Raw genomic sequence first — 20,821 nt, forward strand, 5'->3', positions numbered from 1 at the left:
AAGGATGGATGTAGGCTCAGAGTCTGAAAAGTGAAGTCTACCTCTGCAGAAATCGCAACGGTGCTGTGAGTGTTGGACTGGGGCAATATTTGTTACCTACATGAAACTTTCTTTCATATATGTTGAATTTCCCGTCATCTTCTCCTTTATGTATCACCACTAACTACATTAACAGATGCACCAATTTGCAGAAGTGTACCTGAAGTTAATCTGACATTAAAAACCAAATGCTGATTGGATGTTGAGTTTTGTTTAAAAAAACAAACAAACACAAATACACTACCATCAACTTATATATAGATGTGGATCATTTTTACATATAGAAATCACATTAACATTAATCACATAACAAAACACAAACTTCCCTCCATGTCCTGAAAGAGGTTTACACAAGCATATGCATTTGAATAACATCTATTATCTATGTTTCTTCTTATTTATAAACAGTTTAGGAATTATATTATCCCAATCGTTTTTTCCCCCATCTTCTTTGAACTTCCCCAGCATCAGCTCTATAAATACTGTAGCATCTACTGCAGTGTAATGGCCACAAATTGGATTTGAAAAAGAATAGAAAAAGGTTTCTTTTTTAGGCCACTCACGTGTCAACCACCATCCTGTGAAGCAGCTGCAGTAAATTGGAAGATATCTGGTCACACCAAAATACACAACTGCTATAATTTTATTTCCAAAATATCTGATGTAATGTGGCTTTATTGTCATGTAATACCACTTAAATGGTGCACTGAGTCAACGTAGCATGTTCTCTGCCCTGAAAGATGTAGGCAATACAATGCAAAGCACTGGTGTCCTAGTCAATGGGACATCAAACAGTGACTTGAACACCTTGAACATGGCTCTCATCACTACCAGATCCTCCCAGAAGATAACATGCTCACTTCCAAAGAAAATAACATTGGAGCAGCTTACAGCTTTTCAAGAGTAAAATGAATCAATGATACTCAATTAACACCATTTCTTGTGAACTGATAAGATAAGAGATGTTGTTGCCTATGATGACACGTAGGAATAGCAATCTGTTACTGACAGTTCAAATACATTTGCTAAGATAGCTTTTTGTGAAACGGTTTCATACAAACACAATTGCTATTAATGATTAGCTTAATTATGTCCGAGCAAACTGTGAATTTGTTTCTATTTCATGAAAGTGTTGCCACCTGGTGGTGAAAGTTTTAGGTTCATTTTTGCTGACGGTAATTACAAATAGCACACACATTGGTTCAGTTATGTGGATCTGGATGACACCTGGTGAAAATCAAATCTCAGGACTTACCACAATTCACTGATCACATTAACTCGGTGGACCAACATTTAAAATTCACCAGGTAGGATATGAAAAGTAGCAGGTTTGCCTTCCTAGACTGTGAGATTTCCATCAGTAATGGGGGGCATTGAAAAGTTGATGTGTACCATAAACCTATCCATACTGATCAGTATTTAAGCTTTGACGCTCATCATCCATTGGAGCATAAACTGGGTGTCATCAGGACGGTACAACACAGAGCAAACACCATCCCCACAGACACAGCGGCCAGGGAAGCAGAAGAACATCACATCAAGAAGACCCTGAGTAAATGTGGTTATCCCAGCTGGGCATTTCTCAAAGCTGGGAAGGCGCCTCAAGAAAGCTCCAGCCAATAAAGAAGAGATGGTCAACTGCTGCCTAACCAAAAACCCTTAGTGATCCCTTAGGATCCTTAGTGTATCCAGGAGTATTGGAACAGTTGAGACGCGATTTTCTTCTAGACACTGTGGCTTTTAAACCCCAAAACACGCTGTGCCAAAAAATTGGTCCACCCAAGGATTGGGTCCCCCGACACAAACAGAGTAATGTAGTGTACGCTGTGTAGTGTACGCTGTGTAGTGTACGCTGTGTAGTGTACGCTGTGTAGTTAGTTTATACATCAGAGAAACCAAACAACCTCCAACTGTAGCCAATCCCCAACTCTCTGTGAATGGTACTCTTGGCCATTGGTCAATGGTCATTAGAGGATCAATAGGGTGCCCATGACCCTCTAGGGGACACTCCAACAGGGCTTAAAATCTGGGACTCTCCACCAATTGTTCTTACAACTGAAGAAGCTTCTTGGATGAGAGATGAAACATCTTCAAGGAAACTTAAAGAAGTTAGACACTTTTCCTTGATTTCAGTCATTGTGCAAATGTACTGTTTATAAGATCGGGGAAACCTGCAGTCAACTGAGACTGAAGAAATCACTTGGATGAGTGACAAAACGTTTCTCCCACTGAAAATGGCACGTCCAGATGAATAGAATCAACCTTTTGGATTTTACTTACCTGGATGATTGAGCATGCACCAAGATACAAATAGCGCAATTAAGATACTCTATCTTGCCAAATGTATTTGCATTATTTTCCATCTGCCTTCAAATGTATATGAACTTGAGTGACATCTCATTCTTCATGCCGCAGGGTCAGTTGTTTGGACCCAGTCTTCTGTCCATTGTGGCACATCTTGTCAGGGTGCTTCAAGATTTTTGGGGGGCAGCTATATTGGCATTTCATCACCATGTCGAAGGCAGGCGACTTGGCGCTCTTTTTTGGGTAATGGAATTTCAGTTCCCATTAGAACTGAATCTCTTGGGCAGAACCAGATCTAGCTGCAGTCAATGTAAGGGTGATAATGTGGGCTGTCTAACTGCAGTCTTGGGAAGTGATTTGGTGGACTATCACTACAGCGACAACGATGACAAGCCAGCTGGAAAAACACAAAATGGGGCTAACAGCCATTCATATACCTAAATCTTAAATTCTCTGTGTGGGAAACACTGATTTTTTTGTTTTGTACATCTCCAAAACATAACTTCTAACCTAACTGATTTGCTTAGTTTTGTTCAGTTGAGTTGCAAATAATTCAGTTCAAATAATGATACTCAACAATGATTGTGCTTAATTGTCTAAAGCTGATGTATGAATGTACTGAAAAATATTGTTAAAGTTAAAATACTTAAGAGTAATAAACTAGTACAGTTTATGAACATTTTACTGATGGGCTTTTTTAGACAGAGGATTTAATTATTTCTGACATTTCTGAATTGGATTAAAAAGTTATAATCAGAAAACACTCTGTTTTAATGTTCTCCAGTGTGAGCATCTCTAATCTGAACTAATATCAGCCTTCACGGATAGCAAACGGCTCTTTGACACCGGTCATTGAGAGTTACTATTAAACCCCATTCCACATTTAACTTTCAAAGTAGCATTGCAAATATCATCAAAGACAAATTTGCAATAAGAAAACCCTGAGCTTTTGTAGAGCCATGAATATGTTACTCAGCTACATTTCATCTTGAAAGGATCTGCTCAAAAATCAGCCACTACGAACGGATCCAACACAGATCCAGACCAGATGAGCTCTGAAATGATTTGTTCCACACAATGACTCCACACATCTGCGATCATGATCCTTCCCGCTGTGCAAGTGGACCCGGTGTTACGGATCCGGTATTGAGCCTGTGGTACATCCGGGGCGGGTCCGGTCCGGATCAGTCAGGGAAGTTTTAGCGGATTCAGGTCAGTGTTGCCAATTTAGCGACTTTGTCGCTATATTTAGCGAGTTTTCAGACCCCCTTAGCGACAAATCTGGCGACTTCTTCTGGTGTTATTGGAGCCTTATTTATGACTTTTTGACGTGAAAACGCGTATCACTCTTGCTCTCAATAAGCAGCGGGTGCTGCCATGGGCACCTCGCCCGTGTCAAAGCGCTCACAGGCGGAGGATAGTCCTCCCCCAGCTGCTATCAGGGCAGGAGACGTTCAAACCTATGTGTCCAAACTGCAAATGAATCACGCATGAGCGAAGCCGCTGCTCCCGCACTGACTGTAACGCAGTCAGTTCTTTTACTGTTATGTTGTTTTGTGGACCACAAGGTTTTAAAATACTTATAAACACACACACACACACACACACACACACACAAAGTAACTCCGCCAGAGTGCCTATTTCGGGTCACTTTTGCCGGTCCAAGCCCGGATAAAGGTGCAGGGTTGGAATTGTGACATTAAAAAAAACAATAATTGCTAAAAGATATAAATTATAAATGGATTTAAGACGTTTTTTACTGACTTTATCTCTCTTCCACGATTCTATTTCTCTCTCCAACAGCATAGGTTACAATTACATTAGCATGACCAATTATGTAAATTAGGCGATGACGTCATTTAGCGACTTCTAGCGACTTTTAGGACAGCCAATAGCGATTTTCCTTACTGTGGAGTTGGCAACTCTGATTCAGCCCCGTGTTTACTTTCGGCGGTGTTGAGCTGTTCTCTCACCTGCTGTCGAGATTCACCGTCTCTTTACTCTGGTAAGCTGCGCTTATAGACATTTTGCCCATGTTGTGCAAGCAGTTACATTCATACTGACACTTTATAGTTTTATTTTAGGAAGCTCGGTCATGTCTCCGTCTGCGGCCCGAGTTTAATGCCTTCCGGTATTGTGGTCACGTTAAATCAAGGTTGTATAACGGCCACAACCAGCAACAATCTTCATTCTCGAAGATTCTTTTCCTTACTTTCTTGTTTGTTTTTCCGTGTGGCTTTGTTTGTTTTTTCTCGCTTGTGTTTCTCGTGACAGAAACTTAATTTCTTTCGAGGGGAATTTTGTTCCATCGAGCTGCTGGTGTCAGGTTCAGGCAGCAGGCTAACTTAGAAATTGTTTAGTTTGCACGCACGCACACACACACACAAGATATAAAGACGCTTGTGCCTGGAATAAATCTTTAGTGTTTTTTAGTGGTTTTATTGCAATATCTCACTGTTAAGCACCTAGACTAAGGTCAGTTCCTTAGTTAAATCCAGTTAAGGGTTTTCTTTGACCAGTAATCATCTTGAGTGTGTGTGTGTCCTTTCATTTCCCCCTCTTTTTATGATTCCATCCTTAACATCCTTAACGGTGCTGCAGTCTTTTTAATTCTGTTCCAGGCACCAAAATTGAGTTTGTTTGTTTGTTTTAAATAAAAAGTTGTATTAATATTAAAAACCACCTCACTTGCTTTGGTGTATTTTTTACAGACATAGTAGCACAATTAAAGAGCAACTACTTTGAGAAAGTTAAGCCGTTCTGAAGGATTCTGGTAGGGTTGCTTTTGCTTCTTCTCCCCCGACCAATCACATTTCATCTGTCAATGCCGGCTCTCCTAAAATAACTGCAGTATTTCTAGATGTAGATGTCCTGTTGAATATACTCTGGTTTTTTACATCTTCAGATGTGATACGGTTTCTTGGACATCTCGTAGAGAAGTTTGGTGAATTCAACATTTGAAATGACTACTGTTTTGTATTATTTCACTCTGCCTCTCCTCAACTAACAATTACAACATCAGGCTTTCACATCCTTTTTATTTATTTGATTCTCATACAAGTTAGATGTTACTCTTGTTTTTCCCCCACTACTGTCAACTTTACTATCATTACTTTATAGCCCATTATGAAATGACCAATGTAGTACACAAAGAAGTGAGCCAGAGTTCACCTTTATTGAGTTAATGATTATTTTTCCTGGAATGCTTTCACCAAAGGATCAGACCACAGCTGGTTTTCCTGCTGACATTCATGGATCTGCGTCTCTCTGCCTGCATCCTGCTGGTACTTTGTGTGACATGGAGTGCAAATGGAGGGAATGTTTTGGTGTGGTACACTGAAGGCAGCCACTGGATAAACATGAAGCTTGTTCTGGAGACATTGGTTGACAGGGGACACCAGGTGACTGTACTGGTCCCGAGCTCGTCAATGTACATGAACACCAATGAACCCACCCGCTTTCACTATGAGCCCTTCAATGTCACTTTCTCATTGGAGGCTATGGAAGAGTTTCTAGAAGAGTTCCTCCAATTCAATGTATATGAGATTGATTATATGAGCTACTGGGAGCTCTACATCAGATTAACTGACATGATGAAAACTGACCTGCAGTTTTCTATCCAGTATTTGGACGGTGTGGTGAAATCAGAAGTTGTCATGAAGAAGTTGAAAGAAGGAAATTATGACCTTCTCTTGGCTGACCCCCTCTACCCTGGCAGTGACTTGGTAGCAGATATTTTGGGGATCCCACTCGTCTTCTCTTTGCGCTTCTCCTTAGCTAATAACTGGGAGAGGCATTGTGGTCAGATGCCTGCTCCACCATCCTTTGTTCCCGGTGCAATGAGCAAACTCACAGATAAGATGGACTTCTCAGAGAGAGTGTGGAACTTTCTCTTCTATGCTCTCCAAGACATCGTGATTAATCAGTTTTCTTGGAAAGTATTAGACAGATATTACTCTGATGTCAAAGGTGAGCAAATGGACATGAAGCACTAGGTTTAAAAAAACAACAACAACACTGTTAAATGTAGTGTTTTCTATATCCCATCAAACCTGCCTAAGAAAATACAACCTGCATGAACTATTGGTGATATGTTGATGTCTATTATTCATGCACTGCAACAGGAACTCCCACCAGTGCCTGTGAGTTGATGAGTAAAGCAGACATCTGGTTAATCTGAACCTACTGGGATTTTGAATTCCCTCGTCCTTTCCCCCCCAACTTCAAATATGTTGGTGGGATCCACTGCAGACCTGCTAAACCTTTACCAGAGGTAAGGACACTCAATTATTACCATCTAATTAATCATTACAAAATATTTGTGCCAGCAGCAGTGAAGCCATCAAAATGTTGAACAAAAATAATTTAAAAAAAAAACAGCTGGTTGTTGGCTGTGGGATAATATTCGACTTGTTACAGGATCTGGAGGAATTTGTGCAGAGTTCTGGAGATGATGGCATTGTGATCTTCACTTTAGGATCCATGATCAACAACGTCACCAAGGAGAAGGCAAACATGATAGCCTCAGGCCTCGCTCAGATCCCACAAAAGGTCAGAGGATAATCTTTGTGCCAACTGTAATCAATTTGTGCAAAGCATGGAATAGTTTTTCATGTTTTAGATAACCAATTACCAAGTGCTCTTCTTCTGACCATCAGAAATGAATTACTATTTCTTAACATGTTGTATTGTAATTAACAATTATTATTCAAGTTGCATGTACCTTGTGGGAATCAGCTTACTTCATTTTTATATCCCTATTCTTTTAAATTTCACATTAATATTTCTGAGCAGTGTATTTTAAAAGAACCCTTTGAAAACACATTAGATCTCAGTGTGCAAAAAAATATATCATGTTGAATATCTATAGTGATACTGACTGGGTAAACTGTAAAGGGAAAGACAACCTATCAAGTGCTGAATTCAAAGACGCACTGAAAATGAAAATGTAAAAAATAATGATGCAGCAGGCTAGTCTATTTTGCCAAAATATTATTGCAGCAAATCACACAGGGTATTCTGTAGTTTCAGACCACTTCACAAATAGGTACCAGGGCATCACAGGCAGTCAGCGCTATCCATTCCTTTATCCTCCAGGAACTGCCAGCATACTCCTGCCACATGAGCCTGTGTATTGTTGTGCATCAAGAAGAACCCAGAGCCCACTGTATCAGTGTAGAGACTGAAAATGGGTCCAAGGATTTTATCCACATACCTAAATGCAGTAAAAGTACTGTTGCCTAGTCTGTAGGTCTATGCATCGCTCCATGGATATACCTCCCCAAACTATCATGTAACTAGAAACTCCTCCATGCTCATGACACTGTGCTGGGAGACAGCAAACCTTCTTTCAATGTGACATATGAAGTACTACCTGCACAACCTTTAACTGATTAACAACTCCCGCAGCTACTTAGCAGATCAGTGTAAGTTTAGTTATGCTGAAAAAAAAAACAACAACAATAAAATTATGTGATATATGTACTACAATAAATAAGTATAATAAGATGTAATGAAAAAACACCATGTGAACTTTCTATTTAAAGGTGCTGTGGAGATACAGAGGAGAAAAGCCAGAAACCTTGAGTGCCAACACTCAAATATATGATTGGATTCCTCAGAATGACCTCCTGGGTAAGTAATGTGGGCACCAATCACAGTTATTTCTTTCTATGTCTGCCTTTTGTTCCATGAGAAATAATCCTAATGAAATCAGATGCCACAGAGACGGTAAAGTTCACAGTAACACTGCCAACTAAGAATTTTTACAAAAATACTCAAATCAGCTCAAATTAGTTGTTCAGGTTTATTGAAACCTTTTTGCTGTCCAAGTGTGAAAAACTTACTCCAGATCTTTCATGGTTATTTGACATGTCTTAGGTCACCCTAAAACTAGAGCTTTCATCACCCACGGAGGCACAAATGGGATTTATGAAGCCATCTACCACGGCGTTCCCATGGTGGGCATCCCCATGGTGGGCATCCCCATGTTTGGTGACCAGCCAGACAACATGGTCCATATGAAGGCTAAAGGAGCTGCAGTTATTCTCAACGTGAATTTCATGACGTCTGAAGATCTTAAAGACGCAATCAACACAGTCATCAATGACAAATCGTGAGTTCTTTGAACTATCTGTACTTTGGATTAGGATTTGAAAGTATAAATTTTATAGCAAAGATGAATGTGGGCTCAAAAAGTATGAAAAGTATGAAGGCCAAGCAAAACATAAATATGGATTACAGTGGTCCTTCGTTTATCGCAGGAGTTACGTTCCAAAAATAACCTGCGATAGGTGAAATCCGCGAAGTAGCCAACTTAATTTTTTTTACAATTATTATAGATGTTTTACCTCTCACTACTAGGGATGGGTACCGGTATCCGGTGCCATGATGGCACCGGTTCTGACATAAACGGGAGTAACCAGACTGAAAAGCAGCGCACATTTCGGTGTTTTATTTCTATGCTTTTTTTTTTCCTGAGATGTCATACACTTTGGATTCTAGCCAATCATTTTACATTTCCAAGGATAGTAGGCGGGCCCAGGTACGTACGTTCTTTTAGAGCAAAACTACAGATTAAAAATGCCCAAGGACAAGTTTTAGGACAAGTTTGTGTTTTCCATTCTTTAAGCACTGGTTCGAGCACCGTTTAAGCACCGGCACCGTTTCAAAAGTACCAGTTTGGCACCGGTATCGGATAAAACCTAAACGTTACCCATCCCTACTCACTACACACTTTATACACTTTTCTCAGACAGGCACGAACATTTTCACACTTTTATTTCTGTTTTAAACACTTTCAAACTTTCGTAAAAAAAAAAAAAAAAAAGTCCAGTATTATAGAATGAAACCAAAGGTCCCCAGGGTTCCTCTTGACAGTGCAAAACGTTTCGTCGGCATTGTTGTGTTTGTTGGGGAGGAAACTTACAAACATACAGAACAGCACTTCAGAGTCACATCAAAGATTTATGTCAGTTTGACAAGCTGAACGCATTCTGTACTGTACAGGAGACACGGCACGAGGTTGATTGACAATGGTCTACAGCCAATCAGGACGCAGAACACAATGCGCTAAAAAACATTTTATAAAGCATGCAAAATTGCATACACTCAACAATAGAATTATTAACTCGAACTAAATGAAAACTAATTCTGCAACATTAATTTCTGGTTTTCTTTACAAAAGTTTATTACTGACCTTATGTTCATTGCAGAAATTTAATGACCATAGTATGCAGAACAAGAGTCAAATGACCTGCAAAATACACATTTGTATTTCAGCGCACACAGATCCTGAAGCAGAGGGCTTGGCTTAACAAAGAAAGTTCATAACCATTGTGGTGATACTGGTCATCTCCAACTGGGGTTTTAAGTTTTGTGGAGCCAGCTAACACAAAGAAAGCTTCTAAACTTTCTTTGTGTTAAACTTCTAACCTCAGTAAACCCTTTGCCAATGATCTTGTGGTCTCAGTGGTCTCAAAGCTTATTTGGCTTCCATCTGTTTTATACAGTTCATGATTGAAAGGGTTTTTTTTGGTATAGATAATAGATAATAGCAGGTCATAAAGGAACAAGGGTCTAATGAGCTTGATAGCTGAAGTACCACAAAAGCTTCAAAGGCCACAAAATTATTGAAATATCTCTAGATGTCAATTTTAACTTGAGGCATTATCAGTTTTAGAGTTTTGAAATACATCCCTTTATTGTGTGGCAAAAAAATAAATAAATTATAGTATAACAATTCAAAGGTTAATTTTTTTGAACCCAATATGCACATTCACAGGTACAAAGAAAATGTTATGCGGCTGTCCAGCATCCACCACGACAGACCCATGAGTGCTCTGGAAGAGGCAGTATTCTGGATCGAGTTCACACTGAGAAACAAAGGGACCAAGCACTTGAGGGTCCAGGCCCATGAACTCACCTGGTACCAGTATCTCAGCCTTGATGTCCTGGGCTTCTTCCTCACTATAGTTCTACTCATCATATTCATCTTCATCAAGACCTGCAGTTTCTGCTTGCACAGGTGTTGTGTCAAGAAAGGAAAGACAAAAAGGAAGGCTGAATAACAACTAAACTGAAACGGTGCTGTGAATGTTGGACTGGGGCAATATGTGTTACCAGCATGGAACTTTCTTTCATATATGTTGAATTTCCCTTCATCTTCTCCTTTATGCACCACCACTAATGATTTTAACAGATGCACTAATTTGCGTAACAGAACCTGAAGTTAATCTGACATTAAAAACCAGGTGGGTTTAAGAAAAAACACTAACATCAGGTTGAATTCAGTATATTCAAACTTTTTCTTTTAATGCATACAGAAGTACTTTCCTAAAAAGCATTTCATTATATATATATATATAAGTATTTACTTTTTTTGTTTTGTTTTTTTTACAACTTCAATCTAGGAACTGTGACAATCAACATCTTCATCAATAAATCTTATATCTGGATCATGATTCTGTGGAATTTAAAGTCAGATTTCACTGTATGATAATGATTTATCTTTATGTGGATCAAATTAACTCAACAATGAGATGATACTCTGTAAGGATTTTGTAATAACAAATAAAACATTTGCATGGTGGTGACCCATCACTCTCTTGAATGGATCATTATGATGTGTTCAGCTGTGAGCTTGTTGAGGGTTAGCTTTTAACCAGTGGAGCAGCTGTAGTAAACAGGAAGACATCTGAAGATTTTCTTACTGGTTACAAAAAAAGCAACCTACATTTTACCGTCCAAAACATTTATGCAATAGATGTGTCAATTTAATGTGAAATAGAGCCAGCAGTACTTTCACAACTTGTGAGTAGATACAGCATTAACTCTGCCCTGGAAGATGTAGGAAATACAATGGAGAGGCAGAGGAAGTACCAGTCTTTTAGTCAATTAGACAGCATGCAATGAATGAAAACCTTGAAGGAGGCCCTCATCACCACTAGAGTCTCCCAGAAAGACACATCCTCATTTCCTATGAAAAAACAAAAAACCCAAACACAATAGCTCTTCAAGAGTAAAATGAATCAATGATTAACAATATTTTTGTTGACTGATAAAAGACAATGATATCTAAGAATATGTAATTGTTGATGACACTCCAAACATGTTTTAAAATGTTTTTGAGAGATATTTCATATAAAAAATATGATATACAATTAAGCTGATTAGCTTAATTGCAATTCTTTAATATTTGTTAATACTTCAAGAAAGGTGCGAATAGCTACATCAAGACTTTCCAGTTGCCACGTGGTGGTCAAAGTTGTAGGCAAACTTTGGTTAGGCACATTACAAATAGTACAGTTAAGATTGTTAAATTGAAATTCATTAAGACTGAGAGAAATAGAGTGAGATTACTTTTGTTCTTGCCAAATCACTTTTGTCTCAAACATTACTGTATATTTTTACACTTCTGCCCAGAAATGATTCATAATCAATTAATTCCGGCTCTGCAGGACAAGACCACAGGAGCATGATGCCGTTTCAATATCTGTTGCTCTGAGTCAATTAATTGTGTTTGGCATGTTGTATCTTGTATCTTATTCTATTAATGTGCTCACCATAAAAGGTGAGGTCAGGGGGGTAAATTACGTCGTCTTTAGAGTGCCGTCTTTAGAGTGCCGTCTTCAGATGCGACAAACATGCATGCTTCTGGTTTCAAAAATATCCAGGTGGTTTCATATCTTTTTCTTGTGTACCAAAGTTTAGTGAGGATTGTTAGCCAGACAGATGTGAAAACATCTGTGTACTGAAAAAATAAATAAAAAGAAGCTTAAAGGTAAACTAGATAAAACAAAGGTCTGTTTTAAGGCTGTATCCAGTTAGAATGGAGGCAGGACTTATGAAACTCAAGAGGATCTTTTGGACCTCTCTTATTAAGGTGAGTTTAGTTGAAGTCAGTTTTATTTATATAGTGCCAAATCACAACAGCAGTTGCCTCAGGGCGCTTCACATCCTCCTCAAAAAATCTGGAGAGACCATCACACAGACTGTAAAATTAACTTTTATCAGTTCTTTTATGTAGCAGATTGAGTATTATATTTACTAATTTTTGATCCCACTATTAGTCAAGCACATTAGATGACGCTGCTAGCTGCCATCTGAGCGTCCATGAATTGCTCACCTGCTGTCAGCCGCATCCGGCTTTTCGGTCACCTGACTCCCCCCGGTGTTACAGGTAGAGGTTTGCGTGCTTGTCGCTGCTGCCTCAGACTGAATTGGCGGTACACGTTTTGATTGTGTTGTTTGTGTTACAGCGATCACCCGCGGATTATCTTCCTGAAGCCTCCATCGCGGCTGGTATGTGTTTATTTGGTGCCATGCGTACCTTATTTCACTCTGTTGTAATATAAGTTATAGGTTGTAGCCGCAGAAGCCTCCAGTGAGCCACTGTGTTAATGAATTGAGCGACACCGTTTGATTGGTACGTAAGTCCGATTTGTCACAGTCATAGTTGAGTTGAGTTTTTCTGTAGTAAACACTCACGATATGATGCCTTGCAGGAAGTGTGGGCCTCAGTGGGCGGCCAATAGCCTTACAGCGGGCTGCTACTGCTGCGCTGACAGAAGTGCTGCTGCTTTGCCTTTTTCTTTTGGGATTTCCTTTGCCCTGTTGCTGCCAGCTTCTTAGAAGTGGACATTTAAGAGAGAAGCCGGTTGGTGTGTATGTTAATGAACTGAATCATTCAATTAGAGCAGTCAGATGAAGGATGATTTGGCGTGACACTGTGACGCCCACTGCTCTAGATCCAAGGTTTAATTTATTTTGTTGTATATTTGGCTTCTTTACTTTTTTTGATTTATAAACTCTTTTTTTGTGTGTTAAACCAGTGGAAGGAGGCCCGTTTCCTAGCTGTTGATCACCAGCGTGTTTCTGCAGCTGGGCTAGCCACAGGGGGTGCATATTAGGTTTTTTATGGTTTTTTTTTGTTTTTTTGGGGGGGAGGGGGGGCGTTGTTGTTGTTTGTTTTTTGTTTATATATATATATATATATATATATATATATATATTAGAACTTTGTTTCTTTCATTCAGATGGAGGAGTTTCTAGAAGATTTCCTCCGATTCTCCATATACGAGATTGATTATATGAACTACTTCAATCCGGGAGTCGGTATTTCTCCCATAGTGAGACACGAAAGGAATGCTATGAAAGAACTTAAGGTTATGTGTTGTGTTTTGAATGACTTCTGATGCTATGTCAGCCTATTATAGAGGGAGGCATTAGCCCCTCCTAACATGGGCGTCACTTAGCAGCCTGTAAGGGCTGGCATAATGCCATTTGAGCTTCAGATGATGTCACGCAGGAAGCGTTTCATAGTAAGACACTCACTCATGTTATTCAGAGAACCAGAGTTTTATACACATAACCTTAAGTTTTAGCGGATTCAGCCTGTGTTTACTTTCGGCGGTCTTGAGCCGCTGTTCTGTCACCTGCTGTCGCGATTCACCGTCTCTTTACTCTGGTAAGCTACACTTGGAGACATTTTGCCCATGTTGTGCAAGCTGTTACATTCATACTGATACTTTATACTTTAATTTGGGGGCTCTCGGTCATATTTCCATCAGGGGCCCGACTTTAACGCCTTAAATCCAGGTTATATAACAGTAAAACTTTGGCGGCCTGTCCTTCTCTAAGATTGTTTTCCTTACTTTCTTGTTTGTGTTTTCCTCGTGGCTTTATTTATTTTATTTTTTATTTTTATTTTTTTATTTTGTTAACTTAATTTCTTTCGAGGGGGATTTTGTTCTAGAGAGCTGTTGGTGTCAGGTTCAGGTGGCAGGCTAACTTAGAAATTGTTTACTTACACACAAGATATAGATAATCTTTTGACTGGAATAAATCTTTATTGGTTGTATTTGCAATATCTCACAGTTAAACACCTCAGTTTCTTAGTTAAATCCAGGTTAGGGTTTTCTTCAACCAGTAATCATCTTTTTTGGGGGGGGGCATTTTAAAAATCTATAGGTGGTTATTCTAAAGAGAGACAAGGGGAGTTTTTTCCCTTCTTGTAGTCACTATGTGCTGCTCATAGTGGACTGAGAAAAGCCCAGTATTTGGACCATAATAATAATCAATAATCTGTTCATACCTGTTGTGAATTTTATGTAAAATTAAAAAGAAATCTGAAATCGCTGCAGTCTTTATAGGTGGATCCTTTTGAATACTTTGACTATTATTTTGTATTACTTCACTCTCTCCTCAACTAACAGCTACAACATCAGGCTCTGACATATTTATTTATTTCTCATACAAGTTAGATATTAGTCTTGTTTTTTCAGTACTGTCAACTTTACTATCATTGCTTTATAACCCATTGTAAAATGACCAATGCAATACAGAAAGAAGTGAGCCAGAGTTCACCTTTGTTGAGTTAATAATTATTTTTTCCTGGAATGCTTTCACCAAAGGATCAGACCACAGCTGGTTTTCCTGCTGAGATTCAGACACCATGGAGCTGCGTCCCTCTGCCTGCATTCTGCTGGTACTTTGTGCAACATCGTGTGCAAATGGAGGAAATATTTTGGTGTGGTACACTGATGGCAGCCACTGGATAAACATGAAGCTTGTTCTGGAGACACTGATTGACAGGGGACACCAGGTGACTGTATTGGTCCCGAGCTCATCAATGTACATGAACACCAATGAACCTGCCCGCTTTCACTATGAGCCCTTCAATGCCTCTTTCTCATTGGAGGCTTTACAGAAGGCTCTAGAAGAGTTCCTCTATTTCAGTCTGTATGAGAGTGATTATATGAGGAACTGGGAGCTCTACATCAGATTAACTGACATGATGAAAGATAACCTGCAGTTTTCCATCCAGTATTTGGATGGTGTGGTGAAATCAGAAGTTATCATGACGAAGTTGAAAGAAGGAAATTACGACCTTCTCTTGGCTGACCCCATCTACCCTGGCAGTGAATTGGTAGCAGATATTTTGGGGATCCCACTTGTCTTCTCTTTGCGCTTCTCCTTAGTTAATAACTGGGAGAGGCATTGTGGTCAGATGCCTGCTCCACCATCCTTTGTTCCCGGTGCCATGAGCAAACTCACAGATAAGATGGACTTCTCAGAGAGAGTGTGGAACTTTCTCTTCTACGCTCTCCAAGACATCATGATTGATTACACTTTTTGGAATGTATTAGACAGATATTACTCTGATGTCAAAGGTGAGCAAATGGACATGAAGCACACGGTTTAAAAAAAAACAAAAAAAACAACAATATTTGAAGTCTGCTAAAGCTTTAAATGCAGTGTTTTTATATCCCATCTAACCTGCCCAAGAAAATACAACCTGCATGAACTATTGGTGATATGTTGATGTCTATTGTTCATGCATTGCAACAGGAACTCCCACCAGTGCCTGTAAACTGATGAGTAAGGCAGACATCTGGTTAATCCGAACCTACTGGGATTTTGAATTCCCTCGTCCTTTCCCCCCCAACTTCAAATATGTTGGTGGGATCCACTGCAGACCTGCTAAACCTTTACCAGAGGTAGGGACACTCAACTATTACCATCTAATTAATCATTACATCACAGAATATTCCTGCCAGGAGCAGTGAAGCCATCAAAATGTTGAACAAAAATGAGAAAACAGCTGGTTGGTTGGTGGTGGGATAATATTTGACTTGTTACAGGATCTGGAGGAATTTGTGCAGAGTTCTGGAGATGATGGCATTGTGATCTTCACTTTAGGATCCGTAATCAACAATGTCACCAAGGAGAAGGCCAACATGATAGCCTCAGGCCTCGCTCAGATCCCACAAAAGGTCAGAGGATAATCTTTGTGCCAACTGTAATCAGTTTGTTCAAACCCTGAAAGCATGGAGTAGTTTTTAAGGTTTTAGGTAACCAGTTTCAGCTCTGGAGTTGGCCACCCCTGACTTAGATCCTTACAGTCTGAGGTGCAAACTGGTGGTGTCAGATGTACTGAAACATAATGCCCCAAAGATGTTCGATTGGATTTAGGTCAGGCCAGTGTGGAGGACAGTCAATGGTATCCATTCTTTTATCCTCCAGAAACTGTCAGCCTACTCCTGACACATGAGCCTATGTATTAGTGTGCATCAAGAAGAACCCAGGGCCCAGTGCAGCAGTGTAGAGACTGAAAATAGGTCCAAGGATTTTATCCACATTCCTAAATGCAGTAAAAGTACTGTTGCCTAGTCTGTAGGTCTATGCATCGCTCCATGAATATACCCCCCCAAACTATCATGTAACTAGAAACTCCTCCATGCTCATGACACTGTGCTGGGAGACAGCAAACCTTCTTTCAATGTGACATATGAAGTACTACCTGCACAACCTTTAACTGATTAACAACTCCCACAGCTACTTAGCCGATCAGTGTAAGTTTAGTTAACTTCATGCTTTCCTGATTTAAAAATTGCTTCTTTAACTTTTTTTTGAGCAGTGTATTCTAAAATAAAACGCCAACATTAAACTAATGTGATATATGTACTACAATAAATAAGTATATTAAGATGTCATGAAAAAACACCATGTGAACTTTCTATTTAAAGGTGCTGTGGAGATACAGAGGAGAAAAGCCAGAAACCTTGGGTGCCAACACTCAAATATATGATTGGATTCCTCAGAATGACCTCCTGGGTAAGTAAAGTTGGTACCAATCACAGTTATTTCTTTCTACGTCTGCTCTTTTATTCCATGAGAAATAATCCTAATGAAATCAGATGCCACAGAGATGGTAAAGTTCACAGTAACACTGCCAACTAAGAATTCTACAAAAATACTCAAATCAGCTCAAATTAGTTGTTCAGGTTTATTGAAACCTTTTTGCTGTCCAAGTTTGAAAAACTTACTCCAGATCTTTCCTGGTTACTTGACATGTCTTAGGTCACCCTAAAGCTAGAGCTTTCATCACCCACGGAGGTACAAATGGGATTTATGAAGCCATCTACCACGGCGTTCCCATGGTGGGCATCCCCGTGTTTGGTGACCAACCAGACAACATGGTCCATATGAAGGCTAAAGGAGCTGCAGTTATTTTCAACGTGAATTTCATGACGTCTGAAGATCTTAGAGACGCAATCAACACAGTCATCAATGACAAATCGTGAGTTCTTTGAACTATCTGTACTTTGGATTAAGTACCGAAAGCATAGATTTTGTACCAAAGACGAATGTGGGCTCAAGAGTATGAAAAGCATGAAGGCCAAGAATAACATACCTTAAATTTGAATTATTTGGAATTTCCAGCAAGGGGAGAATCCACTGGCTAGAAATTACATACACTGAGCCCCATCTAGTCTTAGTTTGGCCAATTTTTAAAATTATTTTTATTTTTATTTTTAAATGTATTTAAATGTCCATGTATTAATTTATCAATGCAAAAAATGTATAAATGTTTTTGTACTTTGTTTTAATTTGCTGTTAAGTCTCTTTTACTCTGATGGCATAGTAGAAACTTGAACTTCCAAGACAAGTATCTATTCAAACAATTTAATTTTGATGAAGTGATTTCCAATTGCTATTTATTAGGTTGTAGAACATTAATGTTTAAATGGATCCAGTTTTACATCTCTAATGTGAAGTCGTGTGGTCTCAGTTGTCTCAAAGCTTGTTTTATATCCATCTTTTTTATACAGTTCATGATTGAATGTTTTTTGGGGGCGTGACTTATAGTAAAGTCCAAATGATGAACATAGCATAATAGCAGGTCATGAAGGAACAAGGGTCTAATGGGCTTGATAGTTGAAGTACCACAAAAGCTTCAAAGGCCACAAAATGATTGAAATATCTCTAGATGTCAATTTTAACTTGAGGCGTTATCAGTTTTAGAGTTTTGAAATACATCCCTTTATTGTGTGGCAAAAAAAAAAAAAAATCAAAGTATAACAATTCAAAGGTTAAATTTTTTTTTGATTTTTTTTTTTTTTTTAAACCCAATATGCACATTCACAGGTACAAAGAAAATGCAATGAGGCTGTCCCGCATCCACCACGACAGACCCATGAATGCTCTGGAAGAGGCAGTATTCTGGATCGAGTTCACACTGAGAAACAAAGGGGCCAAGCACCTGAGGGTCCAGGCCCATGAACTCACCTGGTACCAGTATCTCAGCCTTGATGTCCTGGGCTTCTTCTTCACCATAGTTCTACTCATCATATTCATCTTCATCAAGACCTGCAGTTTCTGTTTGCACAGGTGCTGTGTCAGGAAGGGAAAGACCAAACGGAAAGCTGAATAACAACTAAACTGAAACGGTGCTGTGAATGTTGGACTGGGGCAATATTTGTTACCAGCATGAAACTTTCTTTCATATATGTTGAATTTCCCTTCATCTTCTCCTTTATGCACCACCACTAATGACTTTAACAGATGCACTAATTTGCGTAACGGAACCTGAAGTTGATCTGATATTAAAAAGCAAATACTGATTGGCTGTTTTTTGTTTTGGGTTTTTTTTTTTTTAGGGTTTTTTTTGTTTTGTTTTGTTTTGTTTGTTTGTTTGGAAAAAAACACTAACATCAGATTGAATTCAGTATATTCAAACTTGTTTTTGTTTTTTAATGCATACAGAAATATTTCCTAAAAAACATTTCATTATTTATGCATATATTTTATTTACTCTTTTCCTTCTTTTCCCTTTTTTTTTAATTTTTATTTTTTTATTAATCAATTCAATCTAGGAACTGTGACAATCAACATCTCCATTAATAAATCTGATATCTGCATCATGATTCTGTGGAATTTAAAGTCAGATTTCACTGTATGATAATGATTTATCTTCATATGGATCAATATTAACTCAACAATGAGATGATACTCTGTAAGGATTTTGTAATAACAAATAAAACATTTGCATGGTGGTGACCCATCACTCTCTTGAATGGATCATTATGATGTGTTCAGCTGTGAGCTTGTTGAGGGTTAGCTTTTAACCACTGATGTATCCATCACCATCCCGTGGAGCAGCTATAGTAAACAGGAAGATATCTGAAGCTTTTCTTACTGGTTACAAAAAAAGCAACCTACATTTTACTGTCCAAAACATTTATGCAATAGATGTGTCAATTTAATGTGAAATAGAGCCAGCAGTACTTTCACAACTTGTGAGTAGATACAGCATTAACTCTGCCCTGGAAGATGTAGGAAATACAATGGAGAGGCAGAGGAAGTACCAGTCTTTTAGTCAATGGAACAGCATGCAATGAATGAAAACCTTGAAGAAGGCCCTCATCACTACTAGAGTCTCCCAGAAAGACACCATGCTCATTTCCTATGAAAAAACAAAAAACCCAAACACGATAGCTCTTCAAGAGTAAAATGAATCAATGATTAACAATATTCTTGTAGACTGATAGAAGAGGCTGATATCTATGAATATGTAAGTGTTAATAACAGTCCAAACATGTTTTAAAATGTTTTTGAGAGATTTATGATAAAAATATGATTAAGCTATTTGATTTGCTTAGTTGCAAATCCTTTAATATTTTTTACTACTTCAAGAAAGGTGCGAGTAGCTACATCAAGACTTTTTCCAGTTGCCATGTGGTGGTCAAAGTTGTAGGCAAACTTTGGTTAGGGACATTACAAATAGTACAGTTAAGATTGTTAAATTGAAATTTGTTAAGACTGAGAGAAATAGAGTGAGATTACTTTTGTATGCATGTTCTTGCCAAATCACAATCACAATTAATTGACTCTCAGTCAATTAATTGTGTTTGGCATGTTGTATCTTGTATCTTATCACCTTATATAAAAGGTGAGGTCAGGGGGGGAATTTCGTTGACAAGCACTCAGAGTGCCGTCTTCAGATGTGACAAACGTGCATGCTTGTGGTTTCAAATATCCAGGTGGTTTCATATCTTTTTCTTGTGTATCAAAGTTTAGTGAGGAATGTAACTGACAGATGTGAAAATGGCTGTGTATTAATAAATATAAAAAAGAAGCTGAAAGGTAAATTTGATTAAACACAAGTTTGTTTTAAGGCTGTATCCAGTTAGAATGGAGTCAGGACTCATGAAACTCAACAGGATCTTTTGGACTTCTCTTATTAAAGTGAGTTCAGTTGAATTCAGTTTTATTTAAATAGTGCCAAATCACAACAGCAGTTGCCTCAGGGCACTTCAACTTCATCCTTCACATTCTCCTCAAAAAAATCTGGAGAGATCATCACACAGACTGTAAAAAAAACTTTTTATCAATTCCTTTATTTTACCAGATATGTCTTGAATGATAACTCTACATCATCTTTTAAATATTGGCTTAACCTTGAACCTCAACACTGGCAGAGTCAAATCATCAATGGGGTTACAGCTTGTTTGAATCCTAACAATCCTGACTCCTTTGTGTTTCAGTGGCATGCATGGAAACAGTTGCACAGGCACCCACAACTTCCTCAGATTATGCAACAGTGTCCAAGCCTATACAGTTGAAATGACCATTGTTTTGCATTACTTCACTCCGTCTCTACCCGACTAACAACAACGTCGAGCTCTGACATTTT

At 38.7% G+C, this 20,821-nt stretch overlaps 1 protein-coding gene and 1 pseudogene across 3 annotated transcripts; both read left to right on the forward strand.

Annotated features, from left to right (window-relative positions):
- Window positions 1–4,354: 4,354 nt before the first annotated feature.
- LOC146506384 (UDP-glucuronosyltransferase 2A2-like) lies at window positions 4,355–10,941 on the forward strand (annotated as a pseudogene). Its single transcript, XR_014877067.1, has 6 exons — window positions 4,355–6,312; window positions 6,468–6,616; window positions 6,763–6,894; window positions 7,890–7,977; window positions 8,224–8,458; window positions 10,127–10,941. The product of XR_014877067.1 is annotated as a UDP-glucuronosyltransferase 2A2-like (transcript).
- A 103-nt stretch (window positions 10,942–11,044) lies between these two features.
- Window positions 11,045–18,818, forward strand: LOC146506385 (UDP-glucuronosyltransferase 2A2-like). 2 transcript variants are annotated; one of them, XM_085178859.1, is made up of 7 exons: window positions 11,045–12,645; window positions 14,757–15,515; window positions 15,694–15,842; window positions 15,987–16,118; window positions 16,872–16,959; window positions 17,206–17,425; window positions 18,274–18,818. In XM_085178859.1, exons 2-7 carry the CDS (start codon window positions 14,798–14,800, stop codon window positions 18,557–18,559), a joined length of 1,593 nt encoding a protein of 530 aa, XP_085034985.1. In that variant the 5' UTR covers window positions 11,045–12,645; window positions 14,757–14,797; the 3' UTR covers window positions 18,560–18,818. The 2 variants fall into 2 exon arrangements, with proteins under 2 accessions (XP_085034985.1, XP_085034986.1); XM_085178860.1 differs by lacking the exon at window positions 11,045–12,645 and adding an exon at window positions 13,400–13,810.
- The last annotated feature ends 2,003 nt before the right edge of the window (window positions 18,819–20,821 follow it).

This window comes from Neolamprologus multifasciatus, chromosome 12 (genome assembly GCF_963576455.1).
Source record: "Neolamprologus multifasciatus chromosome 12, fNeoMul1.2, whole genome shotgun sequence".
NCBI lineage: Eukaryota > Metazoa > Chordata > Actinopteri > Cichliformes > Cichlidae > Neolamprologus > Neolamprologus multifasciatus.